At 36.4% G+C, this 17,867-nt stretch overlaps 1 protein-coding gene across 1 annotated transcript; it reads left to right on the top strand.

Annotated features, from left to right (window-relative positions):
- Positions 1 to 55: 55 nt before the first annotated feature.
- lrrc40 (leucine rich repeat containing 40) lies at positions 56 to 17,242 on the top strand. Its single transcript, XM_041270148.1, has 15 exons — positions 56 to 758; positions 2,626 to 2,807; positions 3,340 to 3,413; positions 4,734 to 4,863; positions 8,712 to 8,835; positions 9,429 to 9,571; positions 9,883 to 10,055; positions 10,934 to 11,024; positions 11,988 to 12,033; positions 12,146 to 12,251; positions 12,441 to 12,548; positions 13,666 to 13,776; positions 13,887 to 13,964; positions 14,370 to 14,555; positions 15,809 to 17,242. Exons 1-15 carry the CDS (start codon positions 611 to 613, stop codon positions 15,912 to 15,914), a joined length of 1,806 nt encoding a protein of 601 aa, XP_041126082.1. The 5' UTR covers positions 56 to 610; the 3' UTR covers positions 15,915 to 17,242.
- The last annotated feature ends 625 nt before the right edge of the window (positions 17,243 to 17,867 follow it).

Below are 17,867 nucleotides of genomic sequence, written 5' to 3'. Positions count from 1 at the left end.
GCAGTGTGGAAGCCCTGCAGGGACATTTAGGGGTCGTCGCTTCAAACCCATTTTCAGCAAAGCATTGGTTTTGAAAGAGAGTATGGTGCTCGGTGTGCTACTTTGTAAAAGCTGTGCCTGTTTAAAGTGCAGTAATTAAAATATGCAGGACTTCTTTATTGAGCTAGCCTAACAGGAACCCAAAGTGTACAACAACAAAAATATACAGTGGTTATATTGCTTTAGCTGTACTGAAATGTTGTGTTCCCTCAAAAAGTACGAGGAATCGTTCTTTTTTTCGTTTTTACTTTTCATCAAATTATAATTTAGATGCTATGAGCTTTGAAGTTATTCTAGGAAGTTATGTCAGAAATAATAGCAAGGCATTGTGGAACACCTCCTATGTAACCTAATTGCCCGCGACGGTCAAAATTGAGGCCCACACAAAGGTGGGGCTTGAGAAACAAGACCGAGCGCGGTTCTGTTGGATGTGTTTTATATTCTCAGTAGTGAATTAAATATTTAAGAGCTTCGAATACCACCGAAAAACAAATTTGCGTGTTCCTCACAATATACAGTGAATTAGTCGTATTTAAAAAAAAAAAAAAAAAAAAAAACTTTACACATAAGTATGTCCAGGTTCAAAAGAGGTGGGAAATTTGTAGATTCGAGAGCCGGGTTTAGAAATGAAAAGGAAGAGCCTACAGTACCGCAAGGCTTATTAAAAACAGCGAGAAAAAGCGGACAACTTAATCTGTCTGGCAGAGGGCTAACTGAAGGTAAGGATATAAAATGGCGGTTTGTTGTGTTTTGAGTTTGCAGAACCAAGTGCATTGCCACAAACTGGGGCAGTTTATTACTTGCTTAAAAATTGGAAAAGATATTTAGTGTGCGCGTAACTCCACAAATCTGTTATACGTTGTAGCTTTTCCCAAATGGTACCTAGCCTCCCACATTCGTTGTCTCGCTGGCTGGAATTATCAATGTACTTGGAACTTGAACCAAATGTAATTAACCTTTGACCATGTTTGTACAACTTTACAATATTGTTCGTTCAACTGTACTCTAACCCAGTTTAAAAATGTTCTAATAACTATCATTATATGAAGTTCGTTACTTTATAGAGCTAGCTGCCCAACGTTATGATATGGTGTACATATCTTTCTGAAGGGAGCATGTGTTTGAATCAGAACAGAGGTATTTCTAGGTTTTCGACTGCATGACAACATTACTTGTTATTGTTTATATTCAAATCCATGATTTATTCTTGCATGGCGTTATATATATATATATATATATATATATATATATATATATATATATATATATATATATATATATATACACACACATATACAATTTGTACAGTATTTTGCCAGTAACTTAAATCGAGACTCATGGTCTTGAGAAGCAAAATTGAATAGCGCATGATCATTCAAATATATTTACGGTAAGGACAAACGCACAAAAAAAAGCAAAAGTAGCAGTTGCAATAAAGTAACCACATTTTGAGGTAGCTGATGTGCTGTTCCAAAATAACTACATGAAAAACAAAGGGACTGTTCACCACCAAAACATGTTCTCTTTTAATGTAGTACACCTAGAGGTAGTTCATAAAGTGTAGGATTGATAATTGTTGTTTGAGGCCACCTGCATATGGCTTATAGAGTTGACATTATGTGATCGTTGAGAATATACTGGTGTAAGGGTTTTGCACTTGACCTACTCAAACTTTTTACAGTGTGAGCTGTGATGTTAGTACAGTAACACTTGGGCTTAATTAGACAGACTATAAAGGTCAAAAGCACAGCCAACTAATTAATTAATCTCATACCTAGAATGGCTCAGACTGCTATGTAGTGGGAGCTGTATTTCTAGCCCCGCTGTTGCCAGGCCAGAGGTGCTGCAAGTTAAGCTGAGGATGTGTTGGCTCAGTATGGCACTTGAAGTACTGTATCCTGATTTAGTAGATGATTCATCAGGCCTCTGTTTCATAAAGCAAGCCTTTTCTGACATGCCAGTACTGAGACCATTTTGTGTACCTGTGAGTTCTAGGAAGAGACTGCCTATATTATTATGTAATCCCAGAGTGTGGTGAACAGTACTGGAAATATAGTAATGATCAAAACACCCAAACAAACTGCGTTCCTCTTCAAGTTGTCATTTGTCATAAAGCAGTGTTTCTAGGCTCCTTGCCCATGTACACCCCTATTTCATTATTTGCCTTAGGTATTGTAACCATTGCCGTACATGGTACTGAAAGGATTAAGTTTCATAGTGTAACAGGACCTCTTCACTATTTCACTGTCAACAAAATTTCAGTTTTCTGATGTGTACATTTTGTTAGGGAAATAACAAGGCAGCGCTGCATCAATCCTGTTGCATTTTTTGGTCATTCTGTACAGCGCTCCTGCCAGTTTTCAAAGGAGCTACCATAAAATTCAAACTTGGTGTCCCATTGCCTAATTTCTGCATACTATCTAATAATGAAAACAAGGTAGAGTTCTTACAGTAACTGTTTTGTTTAATTATTATATTGTGTACTGTATGCGTTGTTGCCATTTTATCGGGATGTTGTAGTTACAGGTACTGTTTTGTTAATGACAAGACAGAAAATGGCAATTACCGGTATGTTTTTTATTTCAGTGCCTCAGAGTGTGTGGCGGTTGAATTTAGACACACCAGAAGAAGCTAAACAGGATGTCTGTTTCGGAGCTGTGGATCGCTGGTGGGAACAAACAGACCTAACCAAACTGCTTCTTGCATCAAACAAGCTGCAGGTTCTATCTGAGGACATTAGACTGCTGCCAGCTCTTACTGTTTTAGATGTGCGTATGATCTATGTACCTCCTTTTAGAAGATAAGATACCTGCAGTAGACTTAGCTGATGGAATGACCACACAATACAGCTGTTTCTCTGTTCTATATACTGATTTGTAAGTCTTGATTCAGTTGTAGTTGATTTACTATGATTAGTTAGTTACAATTAAACATATTAATTTAATGTAATCTGAAGTGAAAACCACATACACAATAATTATTATTATTAATATTATTATTTTATAAATGTAATTGGTTTGTAAATTTATAAAGATTTAGAGAAATGTCTGTCTTACGAAAATGGCGTTAGACATCCCCAGCACACAAAGTTGTGAATAGTGCCTGGCATTTCATATGACTTGTTTCTGTGCATGGATTATCCCAAAAATGGCATCTTTAAACAAACCTATATATTTATCATTCCATTTTGTAAAGCTGTTGAATCCAGTCCTTGCAATTGATATACAAGCAGTGGAGTGCATTGCAAAATGTGGTGGTGTTGTTATTATTATTTATTTATTTTTTATTTATTTTTTTAAGATCCATGACAACCAACTAACCTCTCTACCTAAAGCTATTGGAGAACTCGAACACCTGCAAAAGGTTAATCTTAGGTACATTTTTTAATATTTAAAAGTTTTACATACATTGTTTAAATCTGTTTAATTCAAAGTGGTTTTAGCTAATCAAATGATTCCATAATTTGTACCTGTCAAGCTCTTCCATGCATGCTATGTTTTGAAAGTCACTTGGCTAAGAGCATATTAAATCTTCCAAACAATTATAATGGGGGAACAGAAAAACCTACCTCAACTCGGATGTTAGTGTGATGCAGCACAGCAGGGGTTTCAAGGAAATGCTTGCACATGGATTAAGGCGAGGTTAACATGTAGAAAAATGTACTGATTAGAGGAGAAACCTCAAAATGGAACGAGGTAACCAGTGGAGGTATTAGGTCCTCTGCAATTCCTAATCTACATTAATGATTTAGATTCTGGTATAGTAAACAAACTTGTTACATTTGCAGACGACACAAAAATAGGAAGAGTGGCAAACACTGTTGCAGCAGCAAAGGTCATTCAAAATGATCTTGACAGCATTTAGAACTGGGCAGACACATGGCAAATGACATTTAATAGAGAAAAGTGTAAGGTGCCGCATGCAGGCAATACAAATGTGCATTGTAAATATCATATGGGAGATACTGAAATTAAAGAAGGAATATATGAAAAAGACCTAGGAGTTTATGTTGACTCAGAAATGTCTTCTTGACAATGTGGGGAAGCTATAAAAACAAGATGCTCGGGTATATAGTGAAAAGTGTTGAGTTTAAATCAAGGAAAGTAATGTTAAAACTTTACAATGCATTAGTAAGATCTCATCTAGAATATTATTTTTAGTTTTGGTCACCAAGCTACGAAAAGGATATTGCTGCACTATAAAGAGTGCAAAGAAGAGCGAGACCAGAATTATTCCTGGTTTAAAAGGCATGTCATATGCAGACAGGCTTAAAGAATTGAATCTATTCTTAAACAAAGAAGAGTACGCAGCAGTCTGATTTAAGCATTAAAAATTCTAAAAGGTATTGGGACTTTTTTTTTCGACCTGAAAAAAGAAACAAGGACCAGGACTCACAAATGGAAATTAAATAAAGGGGCAATTCAGAGCTTGAGGTTTGAACAATCAAACCCCAAGTTCTGAATTGATCCTCTTGCCTGGGGAGCATTTGTGTTTATTCTGCAGCCCCCTCTTTTTGGGAACTGCTGTACATTGTAAAACTATAAACTCAAACACAGTTAAAAGAAAACAAATGTTTTAATACTGGCACAAATGTTCATTGCAAATTATTAGATGTGAATAATTCAGGTGGACTATTATTACTGTGTAATGTATTCTACAATGAATATTTGAAGTTATTATTCTTACTAACACAGCCGCAATAAACTGAAGGAATTGCCTGAGGAACTGTGGAATCTGAAAGACCTGAGGAGTCTACATCTGCAAGAAAATGAAATAGAGAAGGTTTCCGAAGGAGTGGGACAGCTCAGTTGTGTGAGTGATATGGTAAGCCCGATTTAACAGGCACTAAACACTGATTTGTCAACCAAAATGTAAAAAATGCATGTACTGTATAGATGTTGTGAGCTGTCATTATGTACTGTATAACCATACCCCCTGAGTTAATACTTGGTGGAAGCACCTTTGATAGCAATTACAGCTGTGAGTCTGTTGGGATAGGTCTCTACCAACTTTAGACACATAGATTTGGCAATATTTGACCATTCTTCTTACCAAACTGTTCAAGCTCTATCAAGTTCCTTGGGGAGCGTTGATGGACAGCAATCTTCAAGTCATGCCACAGATTTTCAATAGGATTTAGGTTGGGGCTCTGACTGGGCTACTCAAGGACATTTACCTTTTTGTTCCTTAGCCACTCCAGTGTAGCTTTGGCTGTGTGCTGTGGATAGTTATCATGCTGAAATGTGAACTTCTGCCCCAGTTTCAGCTTTCTTGCAGAGGGCAGCAGGTTTTCCTCAAGGACTTCTCTGTACTTTGCTCCATTCATTTTTCCTTCTATCCTGACAAGTGCCCCAGTCCCTGCCAATGAGAAACTGCTTCACAGTAGGGATGGTGGTGTTTGGGTGATGCACTGTGTTAGGTTTACGCCAAACATAACGCTTTGCATTTAAGCCAAAAAGTTCCATTTTAGTTTTGTCAGACCACAAAACTTTTTGCCACATGGCTACAGAATCTCCTGAGTGGTTTTTTGCATACTTCAAAACGGGATTCAAGGTGGGCTTTCTCGAGTAATGGCTTCCTTCTTGCCACCCTACCATACAGGCCAGATTTGTGGAGTGCTTGGGATATTGTTGTCACATCCACACTTTGACCAGTCTTGGCCATAAAAGCCTGTAGCTCTTGCAGAGTTACCATTGGCCTCTTGGTAGCCTCTCTGATCAGTTTCCTTCTTGATTGTTCATTCAGTTTGGAGGGACAGCCTAATCTAGGCAGGGTCTTGGTGGTGCCATATACCTTCCACTTCTTAATAATCATCTTGACCATGCTCCAAGGGATATTTTTATACCCATCCCGTGGTCTGTGCTTCAACAACTTTGTTCCGGAGTTCTTCTGAAAGCGCCTTGGTGCTCATGGTTGAGTCTTTGCTTTGAAGTGCACTACCCAGCAGAGGGAACCTACAGGAACGGCTGAATTTATCCTGAAATCATGTGACTCACTACAATTTAACACAGGTGGAGGCCATTTAACTTGGTATGTGATTTTGAAGGCGATTGGTTACATCTGAGCTAATATAGGATTGCTATTACAATGGGGGTGGACACTTATACAACCAACCTATACAACCAAGCTATACAAATTTCTAGAATATGTTTTTCGCTTGGAACTTGTGAGGTAGGATGTGTAGATAAATGAAAAAGGGGGTGTAGACTTTCTCTAAGCACTGTGTGTGTGTGTGTGTGTGTGTGTGTGTGTGTGTGTGTGTATATATATATATATATATATATATATATATATATATATATATATATATATATATATATATATATATATATTACACACACATACAGTACTGTGCAAAAGTTTTAGGCAGGTGTGAAAAAATGCTGTAAAGTAAGAATGCTTTCAAAAATAGAAATGTTAATAGATTATATATCAATTAACTAAATGCAAAGTGAGTGAACAGAAGAAAAATCTAAATCAAATCCATATTTGGTGTGAACACCCTATGCCTTCAAAACAGCATCAGTTCTTCTAGGTACACTTGCACAAAGTCAGGGATTTTGTAGGCATATAGTCAGGTGTATGATTAAACAATTATACCAAACAGGTGCTAATCATCAATTCAATATGTAGGTTGAAACAAAATCATTAACAGAAACAGCTGTGTAGGAGGAATAAAACTGGGTGAGGAACAGCCAAACTCAGCTAACAAGGTGAGGTTGCTGAAGACAGTTTACTGTCAAAAGTCATACACCATGGCAAGAGTGAGCATAGCAACAAGACACAAGGTAGTTATACTGCATCAGCAAGGTCTCTCCCAGACAGAAATTTCAAGGCAGACGGGGGTTTCCAGATGTGCTGTCCAAGCTCTTTTGAAGAAGCACAAAGAAACGGGCAACGTTGAGGACCATAGACGCAGTGGTTTGCCAGGAAAACTTACTGCAGCAGATGAAAGACACATTATGCTTACTTCCCTTCGCAATCTGAAGATGTCTAGCAATGTCATCAGCTCAGAACTGTCAGAAAACAGTGGGACCCTGGTACACCCATCTACTGTCCAGAGAAGTCTGGTCAGAAGTGGCCTTCATGGAAGACTTGCAGCCAAAAAGCCATACCTCTGACGTGGAAACAAGGCCAAGCGACTCAATTATGCACGAAAACACAGGAACTGGGGTGCAGAAAAATGGCAGCAGGTGCTCTGGACTGATGAGTCAAAATTTGAAATATTTGGCTGTAGCAGAAGGCAGTTTGTTTGCCGAAGGGCTGGAGAGCGGTACACAAATGAGTGTCTGCAGGCAACAGTGAAGCATGGTGGAGGTTCCTAGCAAGTTTGGGACAGCGTTTCTGCAAATGGAGTTGAGGATATGGTCAGAATTTATGGCCTCCTAAATGCTGAGAAGTACAGGCAAATACTTATCCATCATGCAATACCATCAGGGAGGCATCTGATTGGCCCCAAATTTATTCTGCAGCATGACAACGACCCCAAACATACAGCGAAAGTCATTAAGAACTATCTTCAGCGTAAAGAAGAACAAGGAGTCCTGGAAGTGATGGTATGGCCCCCACAGAGCCCTGATCTCAACATCGAGTCTGTCTGGGATTACATGAAGAGAGAGAAGCAGCTGAGGCTGCCTAAATCCACAAAAGAACTGTGGTTAGTTCTCCAAGAAGTTTGGGCCAACCTATCTGCCGAGTTCCTTCAAAAACTGTGTGCAAGTGTACCTAGAAGAATTGATGCTGTTTTGAAGGCAAAGGGTGGTCACACCAAATATTGATTTGATGTAGATTTTTCTTCTGTTCACTCACTTTGCATTTTGTTTATTGATAAATATAAACTATTAACATGTCTATTTTTGAAAGCATTCTTACTTTACAGCATTTTTTCACACCTGCCTAAAACTTTTGCACAGCACTGTGTGTGTGTGTGTGTGTGTATGTGTGTGTGTGTATATATATATATATATATATATATATATATATATATATATATATATATATGTATGTAAACACGTACACACACACACACACCCATACATATATTATTTATTTATGTTTTCTGTACGTTCAAGACATGCTCAGTTCTTTTGAGTTTTCGGTAAGAGAAAGCTGAATACCTATAGACTTATGGATATTGGGGATATTCTCGGTTACAAGAGCCAATCAATCACGTGAAAGTTGCCAAAAAGTCACAACACTTGTACAAAACGGGACAAATCCCCGAAATAGTTACGTCAACGTTCAATGCAGTGATTGATTGATCAACTTTTTGAAAACCTCAGGAGAGTAATTTATGTTCTAAGATTATATATATATATATTATATATATATATATATATAGATAAATATATATATTAATATATCATATACTCGTGCACACATCCTCATGAGGGAAATAACCGCAAGACTCTGAACATCGATGGAGTATTCAGTTTATATAACACAAATACTTGGTGGAAATAAAGTTTAAACCTACATTGAACAAATGAATTTAGAGATTTACTCTCCTTGGATCAAGCTCTGCATCTCCTTAGCAATTCGGCCAGTCATTTGATCGCTGGATTTGAATGAAGACAAGGTAGATTATTGGATGCTACAGTATATGTCAGGACTTGTTGTATAATTAATAGCATGTAGCATTTTATTTCATTTCTTTGATCATTTATTTGCAGGATCTTTCCAACAATCGTCTGACAGCTATCCCAGACAGCTTCAGTAACCTAACTAACCTGGTGAAACTCAATCTGTCTAATAACAAACTCAGGAGCCTTCCTCCAGGAATCGGAGCAATGAAAAGTAAGACTGGACCTTCATTATGTGGAACTTGTGTTTCTAAAAGTGCAACATTAAGTCAGTAATTCATCTTGGAAAACATCTAATTAGGCAACAGGGTTTATGTAAGGTTCATTGATGCTCTTTCTGAACATAATGCAGTTGAACAGATTTAATTAATTAAAATAAATAAATAAATAAAAATTCCAAGACTATTTTTGATTAAACATTTGTGACATCATAATCACAGAGAAGACTTTATAAGAGACCATCAACAATCAATATGCCACATGTAGTTGACTTGGCTATGGTAGGATTTTAAACCAGACTCTCTTAACTCTTTTCTACTATAATAATTAGTGTAGTTTTCAAATACTTCTGGTCACCTTTACAATATGAACATAGGGTATTGCATCTTCTTTCCAGTGGGCTCACCTGTATTAGTCTACCCTCATTTGTATGAAAGTACTCCATGAATGTCAGTGTATATTTTGTAAAATTGTAGGTTTTGTATTTGTTGGATAGAAAAACATTGTTACAATATGCAGATGATTCATTTACCACTGATTCAATTTAGCAGTTTATCTCTTTATCCTCTTTACTTTATATCTATGCAGGTTTGAAACATTTGGATTGTACAAGCAATCAGCTGGAAAGGGTTCCTGAAGAGCTGGCACAGATGGCCTCATTAGAGCAGCTTTACCTCCGACACAACAAGCTCCGCTGCCTCCCAGAACTCCCATCCTGTAAACTGCTGAAGGTATAACCATTGAAGGCTAGCTTTTATTAAATTCCAAAACAACATTATTTCATGTGAAATGGTTTAAGGACATGATCTTAAGCAAGGACAAAGGTCTGTTTTTATAAATAAATTGTATAAATATATGAATTACTAAACATTTAAGACAACTTTAGGGAAGTTCTATAATGAATATCAAATCTTGTTTTTATTAATAAAAAAAACTTACTGTGAAAACACACTTTAAAAACACGAGTTGAAGTTTGTGAAAAGGACAGATAACAAAAATATCCACTGTACACAGGAGTTTAAACAGTTTTACTTTGTTACAGGAGCTCCATGTTGGCAATAATCAAATTGAGCTTCTGGGACCAGAGCATTTGAAGCACCTGAACGCTATCAGTGTCTTAGAGCTAAGCGAGAACAAGCTGAAATCACTGCCTGATGAAATCGCTCTGCTGAAGGGCCTTGAAAGGCTGGAGCTCACGAACAACGACATCAGCAGGTACTGTAAGACTAGTGCGTGCAGGACGCCTGCATTTAGCTGATTTTAGTTCATTTAGTCTGTCCTTTTTCACCATTACTTGTAATGCAAACTGTATCCCCAGTGAGAGACGTACAGTAGTGGAAGGGACCATCTGTATGTCACGCTAGTTTTATATACTGGGCTGGCATAAAGTCTCTTGGGGGAATATCCACTGCTGCTGTGTCTTATCTAGACATTGTCACATGAAGCATTTCGGTATTTCTGCAAACAAACCGTGGGTAACACGATCTATCTATCAAATCTATCAAAGTGGCCTTTCTTGGTTTGCTGTAGTGGGGATACCAACATGCAGGCTTGGATGATAATGCGCCAGTAGGATAACACTATGTAACACAATTTTTGTTCCTGGGTAGTAAGTGTTATTTCCTAATTGCCTATGCCTCAAAAGTATAGAAAATGGCTATTATTCCCCACAGACTTTGCTTTTGTGACCAGGACAGTGATATTTCAAAATATCACTATTTCCAATGGGAAAACGGGCAAATGTGTGTCTTTTCGTTCACATAAAGTCAGAAAAAAACAACATATGAATCCAAATTAACATATATTTATACTAAAGTAATACAAAAATGACTACAAAAGATTTAGAAGTGAGTAGTTTTTCGAGATTTACGATTATACTGTATTTACAGTATAATCATAAATCTCGAAAAACTACTTACTTCTAAATCTTTTGTAGTCATTTTTGTATTACTTTAGTATACATGTTAATTTGGATTCATATGTCATGTTTTTCTGACTTTATGTGAACGAAAAGACACACATTTGCCTGTATTGACTATAACTTTTAGTGGCTGAGCAGGATCATGTGACTTGTTGTCTTTGTTCCTGTGTAGTTTGCCTTGCACACTGGGTAGTCTACCAAAGCTGAAAATCGTGGCCCTGGAGGGAAATCCTTTGAGGTCCATCCGCAGAGATCTCCTAACAGTGAGTCCCTGTGTTTGTCTGACAGTTAGCATTACACCACGTTCTCCTGCATTTTAAGTATTGACACAATTGCAATCGTGTCAAATGGTGTGGTGGAGTTGGCTTGCCACACTGGGAAGAAATTGATAAGGGTGAGAACTCTGATCACTTAGCACAGCATCTTCGTATTTATTAATGGGAAAAGGTGTTGTAATACACAGATCGAATGCTTTTGACATGATTATACATTCTTTATCTTTTTGGCTTTAGTTTATTGTAGTATTATCATTATTAAAAAATAAACAGGTCTATTAATTCATACCCAGGATTACCATGGGTAGGTGCAGGGTAAGCTGAATGTCCAAAATCTTTGTTTTGAAGAAAGAAAAAAAAAAAAAATCAATGAATTACAAACTGTAACTTGATGACAAGAATGGAACTATCATTAACCTAACCTAATAATTTATACATTTTGAATGTCCATTTATAGGTGAGGCTTAATATTTCTATTTCACTTTTAATAAGCAAATCAATTTTAGGTGTGCAAAAAAAAAACAACCAACTAAAAAAAATGTGTGTGTTAATTTGTAGATTTGAAACTTGTTATGATTATACAACAAACATTTAATTCTTATAAAACCACAACACTGATTCTGCCCAGTTAAGATTTGCTACAATATTACCCTGTTTTGTTTTAATCGCACTTTGCCATCTGATATGGAAGTGGCAGTTTTAAATTTAATTTACCAAAATAATAAAAAGAAACAGTTAAAACAAAGATAATCTCACAACTTCTGATACTGTATTTTGCAATTTAGTTCAGGCTTTGTTTGTAAGTGGCAAAATCTCATCTCGTGGTATGGAGATAAACAGCACTCCAGTTGTATGAACAAGCACATACCCCTGTGCTTTTATGTTATTTATTTAAATACACTCCTAAGCTCATTTTAAATATGTTAAAAACTTCTGGTGCTTGTCTTTTAGAAAGGAACCCAAGAGCTGCTGAAATATTTGAGAAGCAGAGAACAAGGTACAGTGTCATTTAAGTTCTGTAAATGTTTTTGGTAATTCCTCATTGATGGATAAGTAGGATAGAGCCTCTGATTTTTAAATGTTTTTATTTTATTTATTTGTTAATTTAGAGCCAGAGGAGAAAGGCAAAGATGCTCCCCAGACAGCTATGACTCTTCCAAGCCAAGCCAAGGTCAATGTGCATGCCATAAAAACACTAAAGGCGCTGGAGTACAGGTATCTGTCACATACATTATGCTATTATAAAGGAGAGCTAACCAATATTTAATATTATCATGTATTAGCACTAGCAACATTATCACTGTTTCATAATATTTCCCTCTTGCATTCTAGTTTATACAGTACCAGTGTGAAAGACAGGGCTATTTCAACATGTTAATTTTTTTTCTTTGTTTCCCTTCCTAGTGAGAAACAAGAGGCATCCATTCCGGATGATGTATTTGATGCAGTTTGCAACAACCCTATTACCAGTGTGAACTTCAGCAAGAACCAGCTTACAGGGATCCCAGCCAGGTATTCCAGTTTATATCTCAGAATGGATCACATTATATTATCGTGTATTGACTTGTTTTCCAAAGTAAAATACACATACACTATACGCTGTATCATATATACTGATATTACAATGAAACGGGGAAATAAATAGGTTATATTAAGAAAAAACAAGACTCTTATTGTCCAATACATTTTCTTAAAGAAATTGAGTTTCAGTTTCAAGACTTTATCCACGCTAACTAGGGGAAGCCGTTGTGGAAAACTGAAAAACCATGAGTGCATCACCTTATAAAGAATCCTTTAATTGGGGCTTGTTTATTTAAGAAGAAAGAATTCCAAGGGGAGAGGGGGCTCGAACATGCACTGAAGAAGCATGGGTTATATTTGCATTTTGTCCATGTCTTTTAATTTAATAACTGAAATAAACCAGAATGTATTTAAGTTCAAACATGTGGTCTCCCAACATTTTACATTTTTTTTTGGGGGGGGGGGGGGGGGGGGGGGGGGGGGGATATCTTCTAAAAGTGAACAGAACTTTTGTTATTAAATCAATATTACATGCTGTATACAAAGTGCTGAAAAGTCTACTATGAAAGGTAGTATATAAAATAAATATTGATTGATTCATAAATACAAAGAAGCACTTACCTAGTATTAAAGCCTACAGATGTTCTTTCCAGCAACAAGGTAAAATGTTATCAGCACTGTCTTTACAGAACGCACACCAGGTTGACTAAGGGAGATGCTTTTTCATTTTGCAATTGTGAATTCTGAAGTCCTTTGTCCAGGGTTGGGATATTTGAACTGTTACAGAATTATATTTAGTCTGTTTTGGAATAGGGTCATTTTGTTTTTTTTGTTTGTGTTGTGCACCATGGTTATCTAGAAAGTTTCATTATTACCAGCACTACATGCAGTCTTCACCTGACTGGCCTGAATGATGTGATGTGACTACTGTCCTAAGAGAAGATTCATCCAAAGCAATACTTTAAACCTGGGGTGCTGACAAAGCCAGCCTTTTATGCACTGTTGTTAATAAGTTGTTTTATTATGGAGCGTTGTAAAAACGGAGAGAGGCAATGTTGTATTTAGTCTCTACATCATTCATATACAAGACATTGTTATTTACTGACAGAATTGTGGAACTGAAAGCCACTGTTTCTGACCTCAACTTGGGTTTCAATAAGCTCACCTGTGTCCCATTGGAAATCTGCATGCTTCAGCAACTGGTACATCTAGATTTCAGGTATGGAAATTATGAATATGTAAAACTGCTCTAATCTGTATAAAATATTAACTTAATAGTTGTATTTGTAGATTCCTTAACTTTGTGTGTTATGCTCCATTTTATTTTAGAAACAACCTTTTGTGTTCACTACCTGCAGAACTAGAAGCCCTGATGAAACTGAGGAGTGTAATTCTTTCTTTTAACAGGTTAGTAATAAGAAATTGTATAACGAGTGCCAAAATATAATACTTTGTATTTCATTCATTAAGTGTGCATTAAAGAAAAATATTTTCACCATCCACTGTATTTTTCATGTACAACACATTGTAATAATAAAAAAACACAAATATACACATTGCTCACTACGTTATATTGTGCTACCGTACTTCGTATCCGTACCATTTTAGTACTATACAGTGCATAAGTAAACCTTCCAATCATGTGGAAATCAGACATAGGACCGATAAAATGCGACATTTCAGTGTGCGGCTATTAACGTCAACGGGAGTAATTTAAGCTGGTTTGACTGTGTATCACGTGTGGTAATAATAGGCGTTCTTACTATTGAGTTATCAACACCTGTGTTATTTCATCTTTTATTTTTTGTTTAGGTTTAAAGCATTTCCTGACGTACTATATCAGATTACCACACTGGAAACCATTCTTATCAGTAGCAACCAGATTGGAACTATTGATCCACTCCGGCTGAAACAGCTGTCGAAACTGGCAACATTGGACCTGCAGAACAATGACATCATGCAAGTTCCTCCGGAGCTTGGCAACTGCACAAGTCTTAGGTATGTATCATTTACACAAAGACCGTTTTAACACTGACTGTCTGATGCAGTTCAGTTTCTTTGTGCTGTAAAGCCAGAAAAAGGAAAGCAAAAATATGGAATAAAAGTTCACTTACATTATCGTAATGGGATGAGTAAAAATGCTGACACCATAGTAATAATCCCATTATTAAAAGGGTCTTTTTGTTTTTGAACATTAATATGTAATATTTTACTGTGTTTTTCTTTACTGGTACTGGAAAGAGTCAAACAGCAGTCTTTCTTGATTTCTAGCAATTCTATTGTATTTAGTTTTGTTTATTTCATTTCCATGCATATATGAAATATAGATGAAATGTAGATATTTAATAGAGTAGGTATAATTTGCTTTGTTATTTCGCATTTATTAAAAGTGCTTTATACTTCTCTCACTAACCCCTTGTAGTCCTATGTCAGACCAGGTCCGACATTACAATTTTCCCTTTTTATTCCTATGTCGGACACTGTCCGACATCATCAAAAAGACGTAACGCACAGGTCTCGAGTCATTTTTTCTCCTGAAAAAGCCGAGAAAACCTTTCAATGGCCGAGTGAGACCGATAGAAGCTGAAATTAAGCCAAAAAAAAGGGGGCATATCTGAGCAATACAAATGGAGGTAGCTGCTTCCTCATCCAGCGCTCAAAGAATATCATGGACATTTGCAGAGCTTTTTGAGATGTTATAGTAATAAAATAATGACTTGGATCACATTATTAGGGTGTTTGGTGATAAAACGAGTGATCAGTAGAGGATTGATCAGTATGCACGTCTGTATAGAGGTATGTGAAAAATACAGCGAACAAGCGATGGGGCCTAGCTAGAGATGCAGAACTTATGTCGTTTAGACATGCAATGAATTTAAAACCTGTTTTAACAGCGCATGTAAAATTTGTCCCGTACATTTATTTGCCGCGAACACTTTTATTTAACCTGTACTGAACGGACTGTGCACGACTTATTTAGTGACGTTTACACAATTACCAAGAAAGAAACGATTATACCAAAACTTTTTGGTAACTGGTAAAAAGACCGTTTGTAGAACCATACCACTAATCGGGGGGTAATTTAACATAACAAGACATTTTTCTAGCAGTTTACAAAATAAGCATTAATTCTTTCAATCTCACCATTAGATTCGTAGTCGTCATTTTTTTAAAACAACTTAAACTAAACTCAGAAATACCTACTCAACATTTTTTTATTTTATTTATTTATTTATTTATTTTTTTTGCAGAGCACTAATGCTTGATGGAAATCCATTTCGCAATCCAAGGGCAGCCATTGTGGCCAGAGGAACTGATGCACTATTGGAATACCTTAGAAGCCGTATACCTACCTAAATTTTAACCGCTGGACAGATGTGTCCCTGCTACACTACAAACACATGTCACTCGCACATCCCTCCTAATGATTCCATGGCCTTGAATATTCATATTCATTTTTTTACTTCTGGTGTATACAGCATGTATTTCATATCCTATAAGGTTAAGAGGTTTGAGACAACCAAATTTCAATTAAAACCTGCATATCAGGGCTGAAAATTTAAGGTATACTTGATGAAATTAATTACATTTTTATTTTCTACAAAATGCAAGAATTCCTGATGGTACGATTTTTTTCGACTACATATTTTTTATTTAACTTTTGTATGTTTACAATTACACAAACAGAAAAAGATGTAGAGTTTTTCTTTCATTTTTTTTTACAGTATACTGCTACTTTGTTTTTTATTTTGTTATTTTGAATTACAGTTCACACCTTTTTTTATACCTGGACTCAGAAATCTCTAAAGTACATTTTAACTCTTTCAACAGTGCAGATCTCTAAAGGTGTCTTAAAACTAACTCCACCCAAAATGAACTGCCAGCAGTCTAGGAAAAACATCATTCAGTGCAACAGACTATTTAACAGTCTTATTCTTGAGTATGGCCCTATATCATTTGTGTGTGTGCCTTTTTTCTCATGGGAGACACTAAATATGTTTAAATAGTTATACAGCAATAGGGTTGTCTTTTTTATCTTTGAGTTTCCAGTGCTGTTGTGCTTATCCCAGTGGGGTATAGGTTGATCAAATCAACCCTGTAGTGTTGAAAGAGTTTAAAGCACAGTTTAAACACTTACAAAACCATTAGAAATCTGCTGTTAGGATGATGCTTGGACTTTAAGCACTTTTGTAAAATGTGGCGTTTTGTTTGTGAGCAAGCTTTTTTCTTATCCCGGCATGCCATCGTTAAGGTGTTTTCTGTGTTTGGTTTCTGAGTGAAAAAGCCAAATTATATATGAAACATAGCAACAAAAAAAAAGAAGCAGAAGCACTGTGGAACTTCATAAAATAATATTCATGAATTAACATGTAACTGCAGTTAACATAACTAGCACATTAAAGAGTGATTTGAGACATGCTGTTTGTATTGTGTGTTTTGAAGAAATTCACATAATTTACTGAAAAAGAAATTCTAAAGACAATACCAAATGCTTTTGAGCTGAAGTGCTGTAAGCTCAGTATCAATTTTCTGTCCTTGCTTAAAACTAATTGTATACTAATTATATTTGGTAATTTCCGTTAGTTACAGGTTTTACATGTGGTAAAGTTTATCAGAAATTGTGTGTGTATGTATATGTGTGTGTGTGTGTGTATATGTATATATAAATAAAATAATTACACATACAGTGCTTATAGAAAGTCTACACCCCCTTTTAAAATTTTCATTTTATTGCCTTTTTTTTTTTTTTTTTTTTTTTTTTTTTTTTTTTCAAATCTACACACCCTACCCAACAACTTCCAAGCCGCTTTCAAAATAACTCTGGGACAAAGTTGTTGAAAGGCACGGATCAGGGGATGGGTATAAAAAAAATATCAAAGGCCTTGGATATCTCTTGGAGCACAATAAAGACATTAAGACGTGGAAGGTCTATGGCACCACCAAGACCCTGCCTAGATCAGGCCGTCCTTCCGAACTGGATGACCGAGCAAACCGACTGATCAGAGGCGCTACCAAGAGGCCAATGGCAACTTTGCAAGAGCTACAGGCTTTTATGACCAAGACTGGTCAAAGTGCATGTGACAACAATATTCCAAACACTCCACAAATCTGGCCTGTGTGGTAGGGTGGCAAAAAGGAAGCCATTACTCAAGAAGGCCCACCTTGAATCCCATTTGAAGTATGCAAAAAACCACTCAGGAGAGTATGTAGCCACGTGGCAAAAAGTTTTGTGGTCTGACGAAACTAAAATGGAACTTTTTGGCTTAAATGCAAAGCGTTATGTTTGGCGTAAACCCAACATAGTGCATC

This window comes from Polyodon spathula, chromosome 14, assembly GCF_017654505.1.
Source record: "Polyodon spathula isolate WHYD16114869_AA chromosome 14, ASM1765450v1, whole genome shotgun sequence".
NCBI lineage: Eukaryota > Metazoa > Chordata > Actinopteri > Acipenseriformes > Polyodontidae > Polyodon > Polyodon spathula.
Note: the sequence above shows the minus strand (reverse complement) of the source record. Positions and strands in the feature narration are given on the sequence as shown.